Raw genomic sequence first — 24,592 nt, forward strand, 5'->3', positions numbered from 1 at the left:
ACAGTGCTGCGTATCTGTTTGAAAGTATACAATTGTGCAACAAGGGGCAGGCAGAGAATAATTAGCATCTGGCAGTGCTTCATCTGTGGGTTCCACACTGCATCAAAACCAGTCTTGCTTTTTTCATTTATTTAACTTGTAGCTCAAAGGACCAATATGCATATTACACACAGTTCCAGTGATGATACAGACATCAAACTTACTCACCTCTTTATCCACCGATCCTAATCACATATTCTTTCGCGTATTTTCAGGAAGCCTCGCTAACCATCTATTGTAGTTATCTAAGCATAGTTAGAAGCATAAATTGTGTAAGAAATGGTCTGACTTGTTCTCCAGTGTGAAAAGTGACAGAAAATAATAGGATTAACATTTTATTGTATCATATATTAACATAAGCCTGATTATAACTGCAGCACACTAATTCTTAGAATAAATCCGAACAGAATCAAATTTTGGTTGGGATTTTTGTTAACTATATTTTCTGACATAAAAGTCACAATTACAGTGTGGTATCCTAACTTGGATCCAGGAACATCAAAGTGCATTATAACAAAAAGTTGGTGAAATCTGAATAAAATTTGCAGCTTAGTTAATAATAATATGCAGACGTCTTAGTTTTAACAAATGTTCCATGCTAATGGAACATTAGGGAAAACTGGTGAGGGGTAGAAAAGAATTCTCTGTCTTATAGTTGGAATGTTTCTATAAATCTAGCATTATTATATATATGTATGTGTATATATATATATATACACACACATATATATATGGATGAGTGACTTGAACAATGGGGGGAAGAAGCAAACTACAAGGCCATATTTTTATTTATTTTTCCATAATAAGAATTTATTGTTAAGAAGACTTGAAGCAGCACGTGGGAAGCAAGGTGGCCCCGGGATGTCAGGTGTGTGGTGACCTGACATGGATGTATGTGGACATGTCCTTTTCTTGAGGAAGCTCCGCCACATTGACTTCAAACCTTCCCTGAACCTCATTGAGGACCTTGGCATCATTGTGATGAGACACAAAGGTGATAGCCAGGCCTTTGGTGCCAAAGCGGCCGGCTCGGGCCACCCGGTGGAGGTAGGTGTCCGAGTCCCCAGGCGTGTCATAATTGAAGACGACGTTGACTCGCTCAATGTCCATGCCTCGGCCAAACAGATCGGTGGCCACCAGGATCCGCCGCCGAAAGTCCTTGAACTGCTGGTAGCGTGCGAGGCGCTCCTCCTGCGCCATGGCCCTGTGGATGGCGACGGCTGGGAAGTTCTGTTGCACGAGTAGCTGGGCCAGGGCCATGCAGCGCTGCACCGACCTCACGAAGATCACCACCTGGTTAAAGTCTAGCACGTCCAGGAGGTCGACGAGTTTACGGTTCTTTTCTCTCTCTTTGAGCTTGGCGTAGTACTGCTGCAGCCCATGCAGCGTGAGCTTGGTGTCGTCGTCCACCGTCAGCTCCACGGGGTCTTGCAGGAACTTCCGGCAGACGGGCCGGATCTCCTTGCTCAGCGTGGCACTGAACATCATGCACTGCTTCTCGCGTGGCGTCCGGCGAAAGATCTCCTGTACGTCCCGCCGCATGTCCAGCTGCCCCAGCATCTGGTCACACTCGTCCAGCACAAAGTGCTTCACGTTTCTCAGGCTGAGGCTGCTGTTCCGCACGAGTGCCAAGATGCGGCCTGGAGTGCCCACCACGACGTGGGGACAGCTCTTCTTCAGCACCTCTTCGTCCTTCTTGATGGAGAGACCCCCGAAGAACACGGACACCTTGACACTGGGCATGTACTTGGAGAAGCGCTCATACTCCTTCCTGATCTGAAAGGCCAGCTCCCGAGTGTGGCACATGACCAGGACGGCCACCTGTCCGTTGACGGGCTCGATCTGCTCTAGGGTGGCCAGCACGAAGACTGCAGTCTTGCCCATTCCAGACTGGGCCTGGCACAGGACATCCATGCCCAGGACGGCTTGGGGAAGACACTGGTGCTGAACCTCAGATGGATGCTCAAAGCCACAGTCCCCTATGGCCCTCAGGAGCTCAGGCTTCAGCAGAAAGTCCCGGAAGCCAGAGCTGTGGATGGAAACGTGGGCCCCCTTGACATCTTTCTGGCGGGGTCCTGGGGTGCTCTCTGTAGGAGCCTGGGGCTCTTCATCTTCCTCATAATCCAGAAGCTCGTTTTCCACGTCCTGTTCCGCCATCATACTGGCTCCCCCTTCGCCTCCGCGCGCTCCGAGAGTCCACACGGGCTAGAGCGCCTCCTGCCTCCTAGCCGAAGCCCTCAGGCACCTGAGAAACAAACGTGCAGTGTTGGGTGCCACGCAGCAATTCTGTGACACCAGCCAACTGCCCTCTTCCAATTGCAGACTTCTGACCTCTTGTATTCTCAGCTGGGGAATGTGGCAGGCAGCTCGCTCAGGCCTCCTTTATAAGGACACAAATCTCATCATGAGGGCTCCGCCCCCGGACCTAATCCAATCCCAAAGCTCCAGCTCCTAATCCCATTAGCTGGGCCAATAGGATTTCAATTTATGAATTTGGGGGATGGTGGGGAGGAGTCACAAGCATTCAGACCATAGCACTCATCTTCACTTCACTGTGCTATATTGTCCTAAATGATTTACATTTGTTAGAAAAATGGGCTCTAGCCAGTTTGGCTCAGTGGATAAAGCATCAGCCTTCGGACCAAAGCGTCCCGAGTTTGATTCCGGTCAAGGGCGTGTACCTTGGTTGCAGGCCCAGGCCTGGTCACCGCTCCTGCAGAAGGCAACCAATCCATGTGTTTCTCACACATCGATGTTTCTCTCTGTATTTTCCTCTCTCTTCCACTCTTTATGAAAGTCAATGGAAAAATATCCTTGGTGAGGATTAACCAAAAAAAAAAATTTAAAAAATGGAATAAAGATAGAATTTGAAAACTTTCCTAGAATTAGCCATTTGGAAAAAAAAATAATTGTGATAAAGCAATGGTTACTTAAGAAATTAAATCCTGTCATATTCCTTTCAAATCCCCTAAAACCTTGCCACCTAATAATTTCCCACCCCCGAAAGATCAATGTTTATAGGCGTAATTAAAATACATTTATTTATTACTCAGAATAAAACCTTCCTATGAACTGCATGTAGCTCTGTGCTGTGACTTTAAAACTGCTTCCCGCCATTCCCAAGAATCACCTGAGTTTCCGGGGCTAATGCTCAAGGTGGAAAGGGAAGAGACGTTGGTCCGAGACTCAGAGATGAGTCCTCATCAAAGGAATGGTCGTATGTGAGTCAGTTCAGTGCACTGAACCTTTCCTGTAGAATCTGTAAAATTATGATTCCCAAACTATTAATTATTTTTCTAAATCTAATGATAGAAATCGGGCGTTACAATTTGCATTTTAAGGCTTTGAGATTGTTCCTATATGTAATCCTTAAAAGGCCAGGCCCTGCTGAATTTTCAGCACTGTCAGACAGGCTGCTGTTATGAGAAGGCTACATCGTTTGGGGGTTGTTGTTTGTATGTTTTTTAATATGCTTTTAGTGATTTTTAGAGAGAGAGGAAGGGAGAGGGCTAGAGAGATAGAAACATGGGAAAGAGAGGAACATCCTCTCTCGGCCCACTGCCTCTCGCATGGCCCCTACTGGGGATCTTCAGAACCCAGACACGTGCCCTGACCGGGCCGGCAATGGAACCGGCAACCTCTTGGTTCCTGGCTTGATGCTCAACCGCTCAGCCACACCAGCCCAGCCCGCGAGGCTAAAGAGTTTCAACAAACAGATCCACGAGTCTCCAGCCCTCTCTGTGCCTGTGCCTTTTGCCGTGTGACTTTGCTGTTCCTTCCACCAGGAAGCAGAGTACACCTTCCAAGCCCTTGATTCTGAGTGTGGCCATCTGATTTGTTTTAGCCGATGGGATAAAAATGGATGTGATGCAAGAGGAGGCTTGACAATCTGGGCTTGCTCTGTTGTGCTTCTGCCGTCACAAGGAGGATGGGTCCAGCTAGCCCACTGTTCCAGGAGGAGGAGGAGGGTCACCCAGAGCAGAGCCCAGTCACCCGGCCAGCCCAGCCTAAACCAGCGGCCTCAAAGCCTAATCCCCAGGCATATGAGGAAGCCCAGTCAGGATCACATGTTGGCCAACCTAGCCGAAGCCTTCAGGCACCTGAGAAATAAATGTGCAGTGTTGTGTGCCACACAGCAACTCTGTGACACTAGCTAACTGCCACAGCTCAGTAAAAATTTTTGAAGAAAAGAGTGAATTTGGCTTCTTGGAAAATGTTAATTCTCCTAGATATTAAGAGAGTTATTTATTGAACCAAATAAAAGAAAGGTGCCTTACCCCCAATATATAAGCTACATATCCATTGGAGCTCATTTTTTAACATTATAAAAGTGATATTGGTGAAATAGAATACTCCTAAAATGAATGAAAATCTTTTTTTACTACAGTGTTGCATATCTGTTTGAAAGTATATATTTGTGCAACAAGAGGCAGGCAGAGAATAATTACCATCTGACAGTGCTTCATCTGTGGGTTCTACACTGTATCAAAACTAGTCTTGCTTTATTCATTTATTTAACTTGTAGCTCAAAGGAATAATATGCATATTACATACAGTTCCACTGATTATACAGACATCAAACTTACTTATTTAATCCACAGATCCTAAGCACATATTCTTTGGCGTATTTTAAGGAAGCCTCGCTAACCATCTATTGTAGTTATCTAAGCATAGCTAGAAGCATAAAAAAAAACTGGTTAAAGTTAAATTTGTACTAATGGGAAGTAAATTTGGTAGTAAATTGTGTAAGAAATGGTCTGATTGGTTCTTAATTTTGAAACTTGAAAGAAAATAATAGGATAAAATTGTATTTTATCATATGTTAACATAATTCTGATTATAACTGCAGAACATTAATTCTTAGAATGAATCTAAACAGAATACAATTTTGGTTGGGATTTTTGTCTAACTATATTTTCTGACATAAAAGTCACAATTGCAGTGTGGTATCCTAAATTGGATCCAGGAACATCAAAGTGCATTATAACAAAAAGTTGGTGAAATCTGAATAAAATTTGCAGCTTAGTTAATAATAATTTGCAGACGTCTTAGTTTTAACAAATGTTCCATGTTAATGGAACATTAGGGAAAACTGGTGAGGGGTAGACAAGAATTCTCTGTATAATAGTTGGAATGTTTCTATAAATCTAGCATTATTATATACATATATATGTGTATATATATATATATGAATATATATATGTGTATGTGTGTATATATATATGTATATATACATACATATATATATGGATGAGTGACTTGAACAATGGGGGGAAGAAGCAAACTACAAGGCCATATTTTTATTTATTTTTCCATAGTAAGAATTTATTGTTAAGAAGACTTGAAGCAGCACGTGGGAAGCAGGGTGGCTCCGGGATGTCAGGTGTGTGGTGACCTGACATGGATGTATGTGGACATGTCCTTTTCTTGAGGAAGCTCCGCCACATTGACTTCAAACCGACCCTGAACCTCATTGAGGATCTTGGCATCATTGTGATGAGACACAAAAGTGATAGCCAGGCCTTTGGTGCCAAAGCGGCCGGCTCGGGCCACCCGGTGGAGGTAGGTGTCCGAGTCCCCAGGCGTGTCATAATTGAAGACGACGTTGACTCGCTCAATGTCCATGCCTCGGCCAAACAGATCGGTGGCCACCAGGATCCGCCGCCGAAAGTCCTTGAACTGCTGGTAGCGTGCGAGGCGCTCCTCCTGCGCCATGGCCCTGTGGATGGCGACGGCTGGGAGGTTCTGTTGCACGAGCAGCTGGGCCAGGGCCATGCAGCGCTGCACCGACCTCACGAAGATCACCACCTGGTTAAAGTCTAGCACGTCCAGGAGGTCGACGAGTTTACGGTTCTTTTCTCTCTCTTTGAGCTTGGCGTAGTACTGCTGCAGCCCATGCAGCGTGAGCTTGGTGTCGTCGTCCACCGTCAGCTCCACGGGGTCTTGCAGGAACTTCCGGCAGACGGGCCGGATCTCCTTGCTCAGCGTGGCACTGAACATCATGCACTGCTTCTCGCGTGGCGTCCGGCGAAAGATCTCCTGTACGTCCCGCCGCATGTCCAGCTGCCCCAGCATCTGGTCACACTCGTCCAGCACAAAGTGCTTCACGTTTCTCAGGCTGAGGCTGCTGTTCCGCACGAGTGCCAAGATGCGGCCTGGAGTGCCCACCACGACGTGGGGACAGCTCTTCTTCAGCACCTCTTCGTCCTTCTTGATGGAGAGACCCCCGAAGAACACGGACACCTTGACACTGGGCATGTACTTGGAGAAGCGCTCATACTCCTTCCTGATCTGAAAGGCCAGCTCCCGAGTGTGGCACATGACCAGGACGGCCACCTGTCCGTTGACGGGCTCGATCTGCTGTAGGGTGGCCAGCACGAAGACTGCAGTCTTGCCCATTCCAGACTGGGCCTGGCACAGGACATCCATGCCCAGGACGGCTTGGGGAAGACACTGGTGCTGAACCTCAGATGGATGCTCAAAGCCACAGTCCCCTATGGCCCTCAGGAGCTCAGGCTTCAGCAGAAAGTCCCGGAAGCCAGAGCTGTGGATGGAAACGTGGGCCCCCTTGACATCTTTCTGGCGGGGTCCTGGGGTGCTCTCTGTAGGAGCCTGGGGCTCTTCATCTTCCTCATAATCCAGAAGCTCGTTTTCCACGTCCTGTTCCGCCATCATACTGGCTCCCCGTTCGCCTCCGCGCGCTCCGAGAGTCCACACGGGCTAGAGCGCCTCCTGCCTCCTAGCCGAAGCCCTCAGGCACCTGAGAAACAAACCTGCAGTGTTGTCTGCCACGCAGCAATTCTGTGACACCAGCCAACTGCCCTCTTCCAATTGCAGACTTCTGACCTCTTGTATTCTCAGCTGGGGAATGTGGCAGAAAGCTCGCTCAGGCCTCCTTTATAAGGACACAAATCTCATCATGAGGGCTCCGCCCCCGGACCTAATCCAATCCCAAAGCTCCAGCTCCTAATCCCATTAGCTGGGCCAATAGGATTTCAATTTATGAATTTGGGGGATGGTGGGGAGGAGTCACAAGCATTCAGACCATAGCACTCATCTTCACTTCACTGTGCTATATTGTCCTAAATGATTTACATTTGTTAGAAAAATGGGCTCTAGCCAGTTTGGCTCAGTGGATAGAGCATCAGCCTTCGGACCAAAGCGTCCCGAGTTTGATTCCGGTCAAGGGCGTGTACTTTGGTTGCAGGCCCAGGCCTGGTCACCGCTCCTGCAGAAGGCAACCAATCCATGTGTTTCTCACACATCGATGTTTCTCTCTGTATTTTCCTCTCTCTTCCACTCTTTATGAAAGTCAATGGAAAAATATCCTTGGTGAGGATTAACCAAAAAAAAAAATTAAAAAAAATGGAATAAAGATAGAATTTGAAAACTTTCCTAGAATTAGCCATTTGGAAAAAAAAATAATTGTGATAAAGCAATGGTTACTTAAGAAATTAAATCCTGTCATATTCCTTTCAAATCCCCTAAAACCTTGCCACCTAATAATTTCCCACCCCCGAAAGATCAATGTTTATAGGCCTAATTAAAATACATTTATTTATTACTCAGAATAAAACCTTCCTATGAACTGCATGTAGCTCTGTGCTGTGACTTTAAAACTGCTTCCCGCCATTCCCAAGAATCACCTGAGTTTCCTGGGCTAATGCTCAAGGTGGAAAGGGAAGAGACGTTGGTCCGAGACTCAGAGATGAGTCCTCATCAAAGGAATGGACGTATATGAGTCAGTTCAATGCACTGAACCTAACCTGTAGAATCTGTAAAATTATGATTCCCAAACTATTAATTATTTTTCTAAATCTAATGATAGAAATCGGGCGTTACAATTTGCATTTTAAGGCTTTGAGATTGTTCCTATATGTAATCCTTAAAAGGCCAGGCCCTACTGAATTTTCAGCACTGTCAGACAGGCTGCTGTTATGAGAAGGCTAAATCGTTTGGGGGTTGTTGTTTGTATGTTTTTTAATATGCTTTTATTGATTTTTAGAGAGAGAGGAAGGGAGAGGGCTAGAGAGATAGAAACATGGAAAAGAGAGGAATAACCTCTCTGCCCACTGCCTCTTGCATGCCCCCTACTGGGGATCTTCAGAACCCAGACATGTGCCCTGACCGGATTGGGAATGGAACCGGCAACCTCTTGGTTCCTGGCTTGATGCTCAACCGCTCAGCCACACCAGCCCGACAGGCTAAAGAGTTTCAACAAACAGATCCATGAGACTCCAGCCCTCTCTGTGCCTGTGCCTTTGCCCGTGTGACTTTGCTGTTCCTTCCATCAGGAAGCAGAGTACACCTTCCAACCCCTTGATTCTCAGTATTTTAGAATCTGATTTGTTTTAGCCGATGGGATAAGAATGGATGTGATGCAAGAGGAGGCTTGACAATCTGGGCTTGCTCTGTTGTGCTTCTGCCATCACAACGAGGATGGGACCAGCTAGCCCACTGTCCCAGGAGGAGGAGGAGGGTCACCTAGAGAGAGCCCAGTCACCCGGCCAGCCCAGCCTAAACCAGCTGCCTCAAAGCCTAATCCCCAGGCATATGAGGAAGCCCAGTCAAGACCACATGTTGGCCAACCTAGCCGAAGCCTTCAGGCACCTGAGAAATAAATGTGCAGTGTTGTGTACCACACAGCAATTTTGTGACACTAGCCAACTGCCACAGTTCAGTAAAAATTTTTGAAGAAAAGAGTGAATTTGGCTTCTTGGAAAATGTTAATTCTCCTAGATATTAAGAGAGTTAGTTATTTATTGAACCGATAAATAATGGAAAGCTGCCTTACCCCCAATATATAAGCTACATATCCACTGGGACTCATTTTTTAACATGATAAAAGTGATATTGATGAAACGGAGTACTCCTAAAATGAATGAGAATCCTTCTTCACTACAGTGCTGCGTATCTGTTTGAAAGTATACATTTGTGCAACAAGGGGCAGGCAGAGAATAATTAGCCATCTGGCAGTGCTTCATCTGTGGGTTCCACACTGCATCAAAACCAGTCTTGCTTTTTTCATTTATTTAACTTGTAGCTCAAAGGACCAATATGCATATTACACACAGTTCCAGAGATGATACAGACATCAAACTTACTCACCTCTTTATCCACCGATCCTAATCACATATTCTTTCGCGTATTTTCAGGAAGCCTCGCTAACCATCTATTGTAGTTATCTAAGCATAGTTAGAAGCATGAATTGTGTAAAAAATGGTCTGATTGGTTCTCCAGTGTGAAAAGTGACAGAAAATAATAGGATTAACATTTTATTGTATCATATATTAACATAAGTCTGATTATAACTGCAGCACACTAATTCTTAGAATAAATCCGAACAGAATCAAATTTTGGTTGGGATTTTTGTTAACTATATTTTCTGACATAAAAGTCACAATTACAGTGTGGTATCCTAACTTGGATCCAGGAACATCAAAGTGCATTATAACAAAAAGTTGGTGAAATCTGAATAAAATTTGCAGCTTAGTTAATAATAATATGCAGACGTCTTAGTTTTAAAAAATGTTCCATGCTAATGGAACATTAGGGAAAACTGGTGAGGGGTAGAAAAGAATTCTCTGTCTTATAGTTGGAATGTTTCTATAAATCTAGCATTATTATACATATGTATGTGTATATATATATATGAATATATATATGTGTGTGTGTGTATATATATATATATATATACACTTACATACATATATATATGGATGAGTGACTAGAACAATGGGGGGAAGAAGCAAACTACAAGGCCATATTTTTATTTATTTTTCCATAGTAAGAATTTATTGTTAAGAAGACTTGAAGCAGCACGTGGGAAGCAGGGTGGCTCCGGGATGTCAGGTGTGTGGTGACCTGACATGGATGTATGTGGACATGTCCTTTTCTTGAGGAAGCTCCGCCACATTGACTTCAAACCGACCCTGAACCTCATTGAGGATCTTGGCATCATTGTGATGAGACACAAAAGTGATAGCCAGGCCTTTGGTGCCAAAGCGGCCGGCTCGGGCCACCCGGTGGAGGTAGGTGTCCGAGTCCCCAGGCATGTCGTAATTGAAGACGACGTTGACTCGCTCAATGTCCATGCCTCGGCCAAACAGATCGGTGGCCACCAGGATCCGCCGCCGAAAGTCCTTGAACTGCTGGTAGCGTGCGAGGCGCTCCTCCTGCGCCATGGCCCTGTGGATGGCGACGGCTGGGAAGTTCTGTTGCACGAGTAGCTGGGCCAGGGCCATGCAGCGCTGCACCGACCTCACGAAGATCACCACCTGGTTAAAGTCTAGCACGTCCAGGAGGTCGACGAGTTTACGGTTCTTTTCTCTCTCTTTGAGCTTGACATAGTACTGCTGCAGCCCATGCAGCGTGAGCTTGGTGTCGTCGTCCACCGTGAGCTCCATGGGATCTTGCAGGAACTTCCGGCAGACGGGCCGGATCTCCTTGCTCAGCGTGGCACTGAACATCATGCACTGCTTCTCGCGTGGCGTCCGGCGAAAGATCTCCTGTACGTCCCGCCGCATGTCCAGCTGCTCCAGCATCTGGTCACACTCGTCCAGCACGAAGTGCTTCACGTTTCTCAGGCTGAGGCTGCTGTTCCGCACGAGTGCCAAGATGCGGCCTGGAGTGCCCACCACGACGTGGGGACAGCTCTTCTTCAGCACCTCTTCGTCCTTCTTGATGGAGAGACCCCCGAAGAACACGGACACCTTGACACTGGGCATGTACTTGGAGAAGCGCTCATACTCCTTCCTGATCTGAAAGGCCAGCTCCCGAGTGTGGCACATGACCAGGACGGCCACCTGTCCGTTGACGGGCTCGATCTGCTGTAGGGTGGCCAGCACGAAGACTGCAGTCTTGCCCATTCCAGACTGGGCCTGGCACAGGACATCCATGCCCAGGATGGCTTGGGGAATACACTGGTGCTGAACCTCAGATGGATGTTCAAAGCCACAGTCCCCTACGGCCCTCAGGAGCTCAGGCTTCAGCAGAAAGTCCCGGAAGCCAGAGCTGTGGATGGAAACGTAGGACCCCTTGACATTTTTCTTGGGGGGTGCTGGGGTGCTCTCTGTAGGAGCCTGGGGCTCTTCATCTTCCTCATAATCCAGAAGCTCGTTTTCCACATCCTGTTCCGCCATCATACTGGTTCCCCTTTCGCCTCCGCGCGCTCCGAGAGTCCACACGGGCTAGAGCGCCTCCTGCCTCCTAGCCGAAGCCCTCAGGCACCTGAGAAACAAACCTGCAGTGTTGTCTGCCACGCAGCAATTCTGTGACACCAGCCAACTGCCCTCTTCCAATTGCAGACTTCTGACCTCTTGTATTCTCAGCTGGGGAATGTGGCAGAAAGCTCGCTCAGGCCTCCTTTATAAGGACACAAATCTCATCATGAGGGCTCCGCCCCCGGACCTAATCCAATCCCAAAGCTCCAGCTCCTAATCCCATTAGCTGGGCCAATAGGATTTCAATTTATGAATTTGGGGGATGGTGGGGAGGAGTCACAAGCATTCAGACCATAGCACTCATCTTCACTTCACTGTGCTATATTGTCCTAAATGATTTACATTTGTTAGAAAAATGGGCTCTAGCCAGTTTGGCTCAGTGGATAGAGCATCAGCCTTCGGACCAAAGCATCCCGAGTTTGATTCCGGTCAAGGGCGTGTACTTTGGTTGCAGGCCCAGGCCTGGTCACCGCTCCTGCAGAAGGCAACCAATCCATGTGTTTCTCACACATCGATGTTTCTCTCTGTATTTTCCTCTCTCTTCCACTCTTTATGAAAGTCAATGGAAAAATATCCTTGGTGAGGATTAACCAAAAAAAAAAATTTAAAAAATGGAATAAAGATAGAATTTGAAAACTTTCCTAGAATTAGCCATTTGGAAAAAAAAATAATTGTGATAAAGCAATGGTTACTTAAGAAATTAAATCCTGTCATATTCCTTTCAAATCCCCTAAAACCTTGCCACCTAATAATTTCCCACCCCCGAAAGATCAATGTTTATAGGCGTAATTAAAATACATTTATTTATTACTCAGAATAAAACCTTCCTATGAACTGCATGTAGCTCTGTGCTGTGACTTTAAAACTGCTTCCCGCCATTCCCAAGAATCACCTGAGTTTCCTGGGCTAATGCTCAAGGTGGAAAGGGAAGAGACGTTGGTCCGAGACTCAGAGATGAGTCCACATCAAAGGAATGGACGTATATGAGTCAGTTCAGTGCACTGAACCTTTCCTGTAGAATCTGTAAAATTATGATTCCCAGACTATTAATTATTTTTCTAAATCTAATGATAGAAATCGGGGGTTACAATTTGCATTTTAAGGCTTTGAGATTGTTCCTATATGTAATCCTTAAAAGGCCAGGCCCTACTGAATTTTCAGCACTGTCAGACAGGCTGCTGTTATGAGAAGGCTAAATCGTTTGGGGGTTGTTGTTTGTATGTTTTTTAATATGCTTTTATTGATTTTTAGAGAGAGAGGAAGGGAGAGGGCTAGAGAGATAGAAACATGGAAAAGAGAGGAATAACCTCTCTGCCCACTGCCTCTTGCATGCCCCCTACTGGGGATCTTCAGAACCCAGACATGTGCCCTGACCGGATTGGGAATGGAACCGGCAACCTCTTGGTTCCTGGCTTGATGCTCAACCGCTCAGCCACACCAGCCCGACAGGCTAAAGAGTTTCAACAAACAGATCCATGAGACTCCAGCCCTCTCTGTGCCTGTGCCTTTGCCCGTGTGACTTTGCTGTTCCTTCCATCAGGAAGCAGAGTACACCTTCCAACCCCTTGATTCTCAGTATTTTAGAATCTGATTTGTTTTAGCCGATGGGATAAGAATGGATGTGATGCAAGAGGAGGCTTGACAATCTGGGCTTGCTCTGTTGTGCTTCTGCCGTCACAACGAGGATGGGACCAGCTAGCCCACTGTCCCAGGAGGAGGAGGAGGGTCACCCAGAGCAGAGCCCAGTCACCCGGCCAGCCCAGCCTAAACCAGCGGCCTCAAAGCCTAATCCCCAGGCATATGAGGAAGCCCAGTCAAGACCACATGTTGGCCAACCTAGCCGAAGCCTTCAGGCACCTGAGAAATAAATGTGCAGTGTTGTGTGCCACACAGCAATTTTGTGACACTAGCCAACTGCCACAGTTCAGTAAAAATTTTTGAAGAAAAGAGTGAATTTGGCTTCTTGGAAAATGTTAATTCTCCTAGATATTAAGAGAGTTATTTATTGAACCGATAAATAATGGAAAGGTGCCTTACCCCAAATGTATAAGCTACATATCCACTGGGGCTCATTTTTTAACATGATAAAAGTGATATTGGTGAAACGGAATACTCCTAAAATGAATGAAAATCTTTCTTCACTACAGTGCTGCGTATCTGTTTGAAAGTATACATTTGTGCAACAAGGGGCAGGCAGAGAATAATTAGCATCTGGCAGTGCTTCATCTGTGGGTTCCACACTGCATCAAAACCAGTCTTGCTTTTTTCATTTATTTAACTTGTAGCTCAAAGGACCAATATGCATATTACACACAGTTCCAGTGATGATACAGACATCAAACTTACTCACCTCTTTATCCACCGATCCTAATCACATATTCTTTCGCGTATTTTCAGGAAGCCTCGCTAACCATCTATTGTAGTTATCTAAGCATAGTTAGAAGCATAAATTGTGTAAGAAATGGTCTGATTGGTTCTCCAGTGTGAAAAGTGACAGAAAATAATAGGATTAACATTTTATTGTATCATATATTAACATAAGTCTGATTATAACTGCAGCACACTAATTCTTAGAATAAATCCGAACAGAATCAAATTTTGGTTGGGATTTTTGTTAACTATATTTTCTGACATAAAAGTCACAATTACAGTGTGGTATCCTAACTTGGATCCAGGAACATCAAAGTGCATTATAACAAAAAGTTGGTGAAATCTGAATAAAATTTGCAGCTTAGTTAATAATAATATGCAGACGTCTTAGTTTTAACAAATGTTCCATGCTAATGGAACATTAGGGAAAACTGGTGAGGGGTAGAAAAGAATTCTCTGTCTTATAGTTGGAATGTTTCTATAAATCTAGCATTATTATATATATATGTATGTGTATATATATATATATGAATATATATATGTGTGTGTGTGTATATATATATGTATATATACATACATATATATATGGATGAGTGACTTGAACAATGGGGGGAAGAAGCAAACTACAAGGCCATATTTTTATTTATTTTTCCATAGTAAGAATTTATTGTTAAGAAGACTTGAAGCAGCACGTGGGAAGCAGGGTGGCTCCGGGATGTCAGGTGTGTGGTGACCTGACATGGATGTATGTGGACATGTCCTTTTCTTGAGGAAGCTCCGCCACATTGACTTCAAACCGACCCTGAACCTCATTGAGGATCTTGGCATCATTGTGATGAGACACAAAAGTGATAGCCAGGCCTTTGGTGCCAAAGCGACCGGCTCGGGCCACCCGGTGGAGGTAGGTGTCCGAGTCCCCAGGCGTGTCATAATTGAAGACGACGTTGACTCGCTCAATGTCCATGCCTCGGCCAAACAGATCGGTGGCCACCAGGATCCGCCGCCGAAAGTCCTTGAACTGCTGGTAGCGTGCGAGGCGCTCCTCCTGCGCCATGGCCCTGTGGATGGCGACGGCTGGGAAGTTCTGTTGCACGAGTAGCTGGGCCAGGGCCATGCAGCGCTGCACCGACCTCACGAAGATCACCACCTGGTTAAAGTCTAGCACGTCCAGGAGGTCGACGAGTTTACGGTTCTTTTCTCTCTCTTTGAGCTTGACGTAGTACTGCTGCAGCCCATGCAGCGTGAGCTTGGTGTCGTCGTCCACCGTCAGCTCCACGGGGTCTTGCAGGAACTTCCGGCAGACGGGCCGGATCTCCTTGCTCAGCGTGGCACTGAACATCATGCACTGCTTCTCGCGTGGCGTCCGGCGAAAGATCTCCTGTACGTCCCGCCGCATGTCCAGCTGCCCCAGCATCTGGTCACACTCGTCCAGCACAAAGTGCTTCACGTTTCTCAGGCTGAGGCTGCTGTTCCGCACGAGTGCCAAGATGCGGCCTGGAGTGCCCACCACGACGTGGGGACAGCTCTTCTTCAGCACCTCTTCGTCCTTCTTGATGGAGAGACCCCCGAAGAACACGGACACCTTGACACTGGGCATGTACTTGGAGAAGCGCTCATACTCCTTCCTGATCTGAAAGGCCAGCTCCCGAGTGTGGCACATGACCAGGACGGCCACCTGTCCATTGACGGGCTCGATCTGCTGTAGGGTGGCCAGCACGAAGACTGCAGTCTTGCCCATTCCAGACTGGGCCTGGCACAGGACATCCATGCCCAGGACGGCTTGGGGAAGACACTGGTGCTGAACCTCAGATGGATGCTCAAAGCCACAGTCCCCTATGGCCCTCAGGAGCTCAGGCTTCAGCAGAAAGTCCCGGAAGCCAGAGCTGTGGATGGAAACGTGGGCCCCCTTGACATCTTTCTGGCGGGGTCCTGGGGTGCTCTCTGTAGGAGCCTGGGGCTCTTCATCTTCCTCATAATCCAGAAGCTCGTTTTCCATGTCCTGTTCCGCCATCATACTGGCTCCCCCTTCGCCTCCAGGCGCTCCGAGAGTCGACAAGGGCTAGAGCGCCTCCTGCCTCCTAGCCGAAGCCCTCAGGCACCTGAGAAACAAACCTGCAGTGTTGGGTGCCACGCAGCAATTTTGTGACACCAGCCAACTGCCCTCTTCCAATTGCAGACTTCTGACCTCTTGTATTCTCAGCTGGGGAATGTGGCAGGCAGCTCGCTCAGGCCTCCTTTATAAGGACACAAATCTCATCGTTAGGGCTCCACCCCCGGACCTAATCCAATCCCAAAGCTCCAGCTCCTAATCCCATTAGCTGGGCCAATAGGATTTCAATTTATGAATTTGGGGGATGGTGGGGAGGAGTCACAAGCATTCAGACCATAGCACTCATCTTCACTTCACTGTGCTATACTGTCCTAAATGATTTACATTTGTTAGAAAAATGGGCTCTAGCCAGTTTGGCTCAGTGGATAGAGCATCAGCCTTCGGACCAAAGCGTCCCGAGTTTGATTCCGGTCAAGGGCGTGTACCTTGGTTGCAGGCCCAGACCTGGTCACCGCTCCTGCAGAAGGGAACCAATCCATGTGTTTCTCACACATCGATGTTTCTCTCTGTATTTTCCTCTCTCTTCCACTCTTTATGAAAGTCAATGGAAAAATATCCTTGGTGAGGATTAACCAAAAAAAAACAAAAAAACAAAAAAAATGGAATAAAGATAGAATTTGAAAACTTTCCTAGAATTAGCCATTTGGAAAAAAAATAATTGTGATAAAGCAGTGCTTATTTAAGAAATTAAATCCTGTCATATTCCTTTCAAATCCCCTAAAACCTTGCCACCTAATAATTTCCCACCCCCGAAAGATCAATGTTTATAGGCCTAATTAAAATAAATACATTTATTTATTACTCAGAATAAAACCTTCCTATGAACTGCATGTAGCTCTGTGCTGTGACTTTAAAACTGCTTCCCGCCATTCCCAAGAATCACCTGAGTTTCCTGGGCTAATGCTCAAGGTGGAAAGGGAAGAGACGTTGGTCCGAGACTCAGAGATGAGTCCTCATCAAAGGAATGGTCGTATGTGAGTCAGTTCAGTGCACTGAACCTTTCCTGTAGAATCTGTAAAATTATGATTCCCAGACTATTAATTATTTTTCTAAATCTAATGATAGAAATCGGGCGTTACAATTTGCATTTTAAGGCTTTGAGATTGTTCCTATATGTAATCCTTAAAAGGCCAGGCCCTGCTGAATTTTCAGCACTGTCAGACAGGCTGCTGTTATGAGAAGGCTAAATCGTTTGGGGGTTGTTGTTTGTATGTTTTTTAATATGCTTTTAGTGATTTTTAGAGAGAGAGGAAGGGAGAGGGCTAGAGAGATAGAAACATGGGAAAGAGAGGAACATCCTCTCTCGGCCCACTGCCTCTCGCATGGCCCCTACTGGGGATCTTCAGAATCCAGACACGTGCCCTGACCGGGCCGGCAATGGAACCGGCAACCTCTTGGTTCCTGGCTTGATGCTCAACCGCTCAGCCACACCAGCCCGACAGGCTAAAGAGTTTCAACAAACAGATCCATGAGACTCCAGCCCTCTCTGTGCCTGTGCCTTTGCCCGTGTGACTTTGCTGTTCCTTCCATCAGGAAGCAGAGTACACCTTCCAACCCCTTGATTCTCAGTAATTTACAATCTGATTTGTTTTAGCCGATGGGATAAGAATGGATGTGATGCAAGAGGAGGCTTGACAATCTGGGCTTGCTCTGTTGTGCTTCTGCCATCACAAGGAGGATGGGACCAGCTAGCCCACTGTCCCAGGAGGAGGAGGAGGGTCACCCAGAGAGAGCCCAGTCACCCAGCCAGCCCAGCCTAAACCAGCTGCCTCAAAGCCTAATCCCCAGGCATATGAGGAAGCCCAGTCAAGACCACATGTTGGCCAACCTAGCCGAAGCCTTCAGGCACCTGAGAAATAAATGTTCAGTGTTGTGTGCCACACAGCAATTTTGTGACACTAGCCAACTGCCACAGTTCAATAATAATTTCTGAAGAACTGACATCCTGGGCTGAGGAAGCCCTGTCCCGGGCCTCCTCCTCCTCCCCGGTATCATCCATATCGGCCGACGCAGAGCGCACAGCTGACTCCTCCCCGGACACCAACACCGCCATCAAGCATGGCCCTGATGGACCCTTTGACGCAGCCCTTCAACTCGCTGACGCTCCGGGAAGCCCATCGCCAATGACGCCGCCCGCTAGCCAGATCAACAAGGACAACCAGGCCTGCCTCCCTCGTGGCCGACCCGCCGACATGGCGCACTACAACTTCAAGAAGATCACGGTGGTGCCGTCCGCCAAGGACTTTATTGGCCTGACATTATCGAAGACGCAACGGAAGACTCCAACGGTCATTCATAAACATTACCAAATTCTTCGCATTAGACATTTTTACATGAGAAAAGTCAAATTTACTCAACAGAATTACCATGACAGACTGTCACAGATTTTAATGGACTTCCCCAAATTGGATGATATCCATCCATTTTATGCTGATTTGATGAACATTCTCTATGATAAAGATCATTACAAGTTGGCTCTGGGACAAATAAATATTGCCAAGAATTTAGTGGACAATGTTGCTAAAGATTATGTGCGGCTTATGAAATATGGAGACTCCCTCTACCGTTGCGAGCAGCTGAAGCGTGCCGCCCTGGGGCGAATGTGCACTATTATCAAAAGACAGAAACAGAGTTTGCAGTATTTGGAACAAGTGCGTCAGCACCTGTCTCGTCTGCCAACTATTGATCCGAACACGAGGACCCTGCTTCTATGTGGGTACCCGAATGTCGGCAAGTCCAGCTTCATCAATAAGGTGACAAGAGCAGATGTGGATGCCAGCCTTACGCATTTACCACCAAATCTCTGTTTGTTGGACACATGGATTATAAGTATCTGCGCTGGCAGGTTGTAGATACCCCGGGGATTTTGGACCACCCTTTGGAGGATCGGAACACAATTGAAATGCAGGCCATCACGGCCCTGGCCCATCTGCGTGCTGCGGTGCTGTATGTGATAGACTTGTCTGAGCAGTGTGGGCACGGGCTGCAGGCGCAGCTGGAGCTCTTCCAGAACACCAGACCTCTCTTTGTCAACAAGCCTCTTATAGTTGTAGCAAACAAATGTGATGTGAAGGGAATCGCTGAGCTTCCAGAAGAGGACCAGAAAATATTGACAGATTGGCAGGCTGAAGGATTTCCTGTGACAGAGACCAGCACCCTGACGGAGGAAGGGGTTATCAAAGTGAAAACAGAGGCTTGTGACAGGCTCTTGGCTCATCGAGTTGAAACCAAAATGAAAGGAAATAAAGTCAATGAGGTGCTGAACAGATTGCATTTGGCTATGCCAAACGAAAGAGAGGATAAGGAGAGACCCCCTTCATCCCAGAAGGAGTGGTGGCACGCCGGAAGAGAATGGAGATTGGGGAGGCTCAAAGGAAGAGGGAACGAGATATTGAACTGGAACTGGGAGATGATTATATTTTGGATCTTCAAAAGTATTGGGACATAATGAATTCATCTGAAAAGTATGAGAAGATACCTGAGATCTGGGAAGGCCATAATGTAGCTGATTACATTGATCCTGACATCATGCAGAAATTGGAAGAATTAGAAAAAGAAGAAGAGCTAAGAACAGCTGCTGGAGAGTACGACAGTGAATCAGAAAGTGAAGATGAAGAAATGGTGGAAATCCGACAGCTGGCAAAAGAAATCAGAGAAAAAAGGAAGTTGAAAATTCTGCAATCCAAAGAGAAGGACATACAGGGACCCAGAATGCCACGAACTGCTAAGAAGATTCAGCGGAAAGTCTTGGAGAATGAGATGCGCAGTCTTGGTGTTGACATGGATGATAATGACAACGCCCATTATGCAGCCCAAGCCAGAAGGTCTCAGAGTGTCACTAGGAAAAGGAAGCGGGAAGACTGTCCCGCCCACATCTCTTGCCCGGAGTCGCAGTTGCTCTCAAACTCCACATGATGTGTCTGGTCTTCGGGATGTCAAGATGGTGAAGAAAGCCAAGACTATGATGAAGAATGCTCAGAAGAAGATGGATCGCTTGGGGAAGAAAGGGGAGGCAGACAGGCATGTGTTTGATATGAAGCCCAAGCACTTACTCTCTTGAAAGAGGAAAGCTGGTAAAAAGGACAGGAGACAGTGTCCTTCTCAGCTGAGCCGTTTGGCGGGACTGTTGTTTGTTTCTGGTTTGATACGGTATGGTCTCACAGAATTGGAGTCATGATCTGTAAACTGGAAATAACAATGAAATAACTAAAGCACCTGTTTTCCTCAAAATTATGGTTAACCCTTAACAATACAGGTGTGAGAAACTTTTATCACTGCCTAATATTGCGAATACTTTGAGTAGACTGGTCTCTGCTTTTAATGGACTTTTGATTGCATCAGATTTGCAGAACTGGGAAGATTTATTGGTGTGACTGTTGTTTTTGATGAAGAAAAGTCTTATTCTCTTCAGCAAGATGGAACTTTGGTTTGGCTCCCTGCATATAAATAGTCCTTCCTTGCTAAGGAAACCTCTCCACTTGTGGCAATGGGCAGAAGGCTGCCAGTCCTGCTTTGCAGATACAGGTTGAGGGTTTGTCAGATGCCAGCACTAAATTATTTTCTAGTCTTTTTGTACAATGTACCATTGTAATCTGTCTTCATTATTTTATCCAAAATAAACTTTTTAGTTTTGAAAAAAAAAAAACAAGGACAACCAAACCCCCAACTTGAGGACAGCTGAAACCCCTTGACTGAAGAGGCCAGCAACCTTCTACAGGAACAAAGCTCCTTGTGCACTCCATCCACTATGTTTATAGCCATGGTCACTATCATTGCTTGTCAGTCTTCTTCCAAGTCTTAAACAACCCAATCCGAGAGGTGGCCACTGATTTACATGCGCTACATTTAAAAAATGAAAAGGGGGAAATTTGCCAGAAGCTGGTCCATCCTTGCTGCTTGACACAGTCACTGCAGGGAAGAAACATCTGCACAGCATATGTTTCAAGGGACCTGGCGTATATGGCATACTGTTCTTAATATGTTTGCTCACCTTCTTGGCGCTATGTGTTTTAACCAAGGTCAACTCTCTGAGAAAGGTTGTTTCCCCAAGTAGGGATTTTTCCCTGAAGTTAGGGAGGGAATAAAACCCCTTAACTAAATGCCAGGCGGGTAGTTAATCACTTTAACTACGAACAATCACGCTTAAGCTACATAATCTTTACTCCCTGGAATGGAGATAAGAAACGCCCTAACCTTTGGAATAGAGATTGACAGGATTAAAATCAACTGGTATAAATACAGATGTAACAAGACAATAAAACTCAGAACCTGGCTAGAGATCCTGGCTAGGCTGCTGATCAACTGAACGCTGTCTCTGTGTCATTCCTTCTTCACTGACTCCATCCACACCTATGGGAACCCCTGGACCTGCTGGGGCTAGACGCCAACAGATGGCACCCAAACAGGGACCCTTAGATGAAGTCATACGGAAGCGCCTCCTAATTGATGGAAATGATGCTGGAGATGATCGCAGAATTAATCTACTAGTGAAAAGTTTCATTAAATGGTGCAACTCTGGATCCCAGGAAGAGGGTTACAGCCAGTACCAACGTATGCTGAGTACACTGTCCCAGTGTGAATTTTCCATGGGAAAAACTTTGCTGATATATGATATGAATCTAAGAGAAATGGAAAATTATGAAAAAATTTACAAAGAAATAGAATGTAGCATTGCTGGAGCACATGAAAAAATTGCTGAGTGCAAAAAGCAGATTCTTCAAGCAAAACGAATACAAAAAAATCACGAAGAATATGGTGTTTTGGCAAAAGTGATTCAGCATCATCCAGACAGGCATGAGACATTAAAGAAACTAGACGCTATGGGCAAAGAATTGGAGCATCTTTCACATATTAAAGAAAGTGTTGAATATAAGCTGGAATTGAGACAGAAACAGTTTCATGTTCTTCTTAGTACCATCCACGAACTTCAGCAAATACTGGAAAATGATAAGAAGCTCTCAGAGTTGGAGGAGGCTCAGGAAACAAGCATGGACACAGATCCTAAGCCATAGGCCAGCGCTCGCCACTCCCCAGCTATTGAAGTAGCAACACGATCTTAGCATGTTTAGCATTTGCAGTGCTCTTGAGACATTTAAAGTTTTGACAGTGAACTAATTTGCTTTTAAATGTTTATGTACAGTTCATTCATATTTCTTCACACAAAGGAAAAAAAATATTTAAAAAAATTTAATAAAATAAAATAAAAAATTTTTTGAAGAAAAGAGTGAATTTGGCTTCTTGGAAAATGTTAATTCTCCTAGATATTAAGAGAGTTATTTATTGAACCAATAAATAATGGAAAGCTGCCTTACCCCCAATATAGAAGCTACATATCCATGGGGGCTCATTTTTTAACATGATAAAAGTGATATTGGTGAAATGGAATACTCCTAAAATGAATGAAAATCTTTTTTCACTACAGTGCTGCGTATCTGTTTGAAAGTATACATTTGTGCAACAAGAGGCAGGCAGAGAATAATTAGCATCTGGCAGTGCTTCATCTGTGGGTTCCACACTGCATCAAAATAGTCTTGCTTTATTCATTTATTTAACTCATAGCTTAAAGGACCAATATGCATATTACACACCGTTCCACTGATTATAGAGCCATCAAATTTACTTACTTTTTTAATCCACAGATACTAATCACATCTTCTTTTGCTTATTTTAAGGGAAGCCTCACTAACCATCTATTGTAGTTATCTAAGCATAGTTAGAAGCATAAAAAAAACAAACTGGTTAAATTACTACAAATGGGAAGTAAATTTGGTAGTAAATTGTGTAAGAAATGGTCTGATTGGTTCTCCAGTTTGAAACTTGAAAGAAAGTAATAGGATTAAAATTTTACTTTATCAAAATTAACATAATTCTGATTATAACTGCAGCACACTAATTCTTAGAATGAATCCGAACAGAATCCAGTTTTGGTTGGGATTTTTGTTGAACTATATTTTCTGACAAAATTCCTAGATGTTAAATGCAGTGTGGTATCCTAAATTGGATCCAGGAACATCAAAGTGCGTTATAACAAAAAATTGGTGAAATCTGAATAAAATTTGCAGCTTAGTTAATAATAATACGCAGACGTCTTAGTTTTAACAAATGTTCCATGTTAATGGAACATTAGGGAAAACTGGCGAGGGGTAGACCAGAATTCTCGGTATAATAGTTGGAATGTTTCTATAAATCTAGTATTATATACTATATATATATATATATATATATATATATATATATATATATATATATATATAATGAGCAGCTGTGACCAGGGAGTTTTACCAGCACTTAGGGCTAGAGAGAGCCTGTGCTTGAAGGAAGCAGCTTTCTTTCTTTACCTATTTTTTCAATCAATTTGCATTCCATGTTGTTTTGTATTAGTCTTAGGTGTACAGCATGGTGGTTAGTGTTCCCCTGATATATCCAGTGCCCACCTGTCACCATACATAGTTCTTAGAATATTATTGACTATATTGTCTACGCTGTACTTTATGACCCTATGACTACTAGTATTTTGAAACTGGCAATCTGTACTTCTCAATCCCTTTACCTTTTTCAACCAGTCTCCCAACCCCCACCCCCTGGAAACCATCAATCTGTTCTCTTGTATCTATGAGTCGTTTTCTGTTTCCTTTGTTCATTTATATTATTCGTTAGACTTCACAAATGAGTGAAATTATATGATATGTGTCTTTCTCTGACTGATTTATTTCACTTACCATAATACCCTCTAGGTCCGTGGTCCGCAAACTGTGGATCTCGAGCCACAGGCGGCTTTTTGGCCCCTTGAGTGTGGACACTCTTCCTAAGCCTTAGAAGTACCCTAATTAAGTTAATAACAATGTACCTACATATATAGTTTAAGTTTAAAAAAATTGGCTCTCAAGAAATTTCATCATTGTACTGTTGATATTTGGCTCTGTTGACTAATGAGTTTGCCGACCACCTCCTAGAGCAGGGGTGGGCAAACTTTTTGACTCGAGGGCCACAATGGGTTCTTAAACTGGACCGGAGGGCCGGAACAAAAGCATGGATGGAGTGTTTGTGTGAACTAATATAAATTCAAAGTAAACATCATTACATAAAAGGGTACGGTCTTTTTTTTTGTTTGTTTTATTCATTTCAAATGGGCTGGATCCGGCCCGCGGACCGTAGTTTGCCCACGGCTGTCCTAGAGTCTACCTAGGTCTACCCAGAAAGCAGCTTTCTTTTTTTTTCTTTTTTTAATATGGAATGCTTCACGAATTTGCGTGTCATCCTTGCACAGGGGCCATGCTAATCTTCTCTGTATCGTTCCAATTTTAGTATATGTGCTGCCGAAGCGAGCACTGGAAAGCAGCTTTCTTGAAAGGACATAGGTTGACCCAAGCCTCCCCCTACCCTCACACCAGAGTTCTCCTGCCATCTAGCGCCCAATGGCAGCAAATGCCTAAATTCCAATGTCAGGGCCCCTTTCCTTGTGTCCCCCCACTCATCAGTTTCCTTTTCTACTCCAGGATCCAAGACAGCAGAATCACTTGGTGTCCCCAAAGCTTCAAGCTATTTCACATTCTGTGTTGTTCACAGCAGTCCCCTGTGCCTGGCATGGCATTCTCTTCACCTCTTGTGTGCCAGGCAAACAGCTCTAAGAAAACTTTCCTGAGGCATCTGAACCCCTCACCTCCTTCTTGCCAGCCTGGACCATCCCCTAGAGCACATCTCTTCCATTGCCTTTGTCTGCCGCCTTCGCCTTCACTGATGCTCCCCTGTGGACCCTTACCCCTACCTAGCACGGTGCCTGGCATCTAGCAAGGACCCAATATGTGTTGAATAAGTGAATGCATAGGAAGGGAAGTTGGAGGTGGAAGGTGGG

General features: G+C 45.3%; 6 protein-coding genes and 1 non-coding gene across 7 annotated transcripts; 2 read left to right on the forward strand and 5 right to left on the reverse strand.

Moving 5' to 3' along the window:
* Positions 1 to 903: 903 nt before the first annotated feature.
* On the reverse strand, positions 904 to 2,393 carry LOC118669404 (ATP-dependent RNA helicase DDX39A-like). Its single transcript, XM_036335520.1, has one exon. The coding sequence runs from the start codon at positions 2,197 to 2,199 to the stop codon at positions 904 to 906; it is 1,296 nt and encodes a 431-aa protein (XP_036191413.1). The 5' UTR covers positions 2,200 to 2,393.
* Positions 2,394 to 5,400: 3,007 nt separating this feature from the next.
* Positions 5,401 to 6,879, reverse strand: LOC118668886 (ATP-dependent RNA helicase DDX39A-like). The gene has a single exon (XM_036334208.1). It carries the CDS (start codon positions 6,712 to 6,714, stop codon positions 5,419 to 5,421), a length of 1,296 nt encoding a protein of 431 aa, XP_036190101.1. The 5' UTR covers positions 6,715 to 6,879; the 3' UTR covers positions 5,401 to 5,418.
* Positions 6,880 to 9,887: 3,008 nt separating this feature from the next.
* LOC118669405 (ATP-dependent RNA helicase DDX39A-like) lies at positions 9,888 to 11,184 on the reverse strand. Its single transcript, XM_036335521.1, has one exon. The coding sequence runs from the start codon at positions 11,181 to 11,183 to the stop codon at positions 9,888 to 9,890; it is 1,296 nt and encodes a 431-aa protein (XP_036191414.1). The 5' UTR covers position 11,184.
* A 3,147-nt stretch (positions 11,185 to 14,331) lies between these two features.
* LOC118669406 (ATP-dependent RNA helicase DDX39A-like) lies at positions 14,332 to 15,642 on the reverse strand. The gene has a single exon (XM_036335522.1). It carries the CDS (start codon positions 15,640 to 15,642, stop codon positions 14,350 to 14,352), a length of 1,293 nt encoding a protein of 430 aa, XP_036191415.1. The 3' UTR covers positions 14,332 to 14,349.
* Positions 15,643 to 17,909: 2,267 nt separating this feature from the next.
* Positions 17,910 to 19,918, forward strand: LOC118669407 (nucleolar GTP-binding protein 1-like). The gene is given in 4 exon segments (XM_036335523.1): positions 17,910 to 18,513; positions 18,516 to 19,055; positions 19,058 to 19,601; positions 19,603 to 19,918. Coding segments are annotated over 4 exon segments (1,980 nt in total). The 5' UTR covers positions 17,910 to 17,933.
* A 1,213-nt stretch (positions 19,919 to 21,131) lies between these two features.
* LOC118669408 (THO complex subunit 7 homolog) lies at positions 21,132 to 21,752 on the forward strand. Its single transcript, XM_036335524.1, has one exon. It carries the CDS (start codon positions 21,132 to 21,134, stop codon positions 21,750 to 21,752), a length of 621 nt encoding a protein of 206 aa, XP_036191417.1.
* A 2,210-nt stretch (positions 21,753 to 23,962) lies between these two features.
* Positions 23,963 to 24,069, reverse strand: LOC118669591. The gene has a single exon (XR_004972043.1). It is a non-coding gene; the product is annotated as a U6 spliceosomal RNA (small nuclear RNA).
* Positions 24,070 to 24,592: the final 523 nt, after the last annotated feature.

Source organism: Myotis myotis, unplaced genomic scaffold, assembly GCF_014108235.1.
Source record: "Myotis myotis isolate mMyoMyo1 unplaced genomic scaffold, mMyoMyo1.p scaffold_m19_p_14, whole genome shotgun sequence".
NCBI lineage: Eukaryota > Metazoa > Chordata > Mammalia > Chiroptera > Vespertilionidae > Myotis > Myotis myotis.

Bases quoted from the DNA above. Each gene is read 5' to 3' on its own strand.
- LOC118669405 (XM_036335521.1), bottom strand. From the start codon at position 11,183: ATGATGGCGGAACAGGATGTGGAAAACGAGCTTCTGGATTATGAGGAA.
- LOC118668886 (XM_036334208.1), bottom strand. From the start codon at position 6,714: ATGATGGCGGAACAGGACGTGGAAAACGAGCTTCTGGATTATGAGGAA.
- LOC118669406 (XM_036335522.1), bottom strand. From the start codon at position 15,642: ATGGCGGAACAGGACATGGAAAACGAGCTTCTGGATTATGAGGAAGAT.
- LOC118669404 (XM_036335520.1), bottom strand. From the start codon at position 2,199: ATGATGGCGGAACAGGACGTGGAAAACGAGCTTCTGGATTATGAGGAA.
- LOC118669408 (XM_036335524.1), top strand. From the start codon at position 21,132: ATGGCACCCAAACAGGGACCCTTAGATGAAGTCATACGGAAGCGCCTC.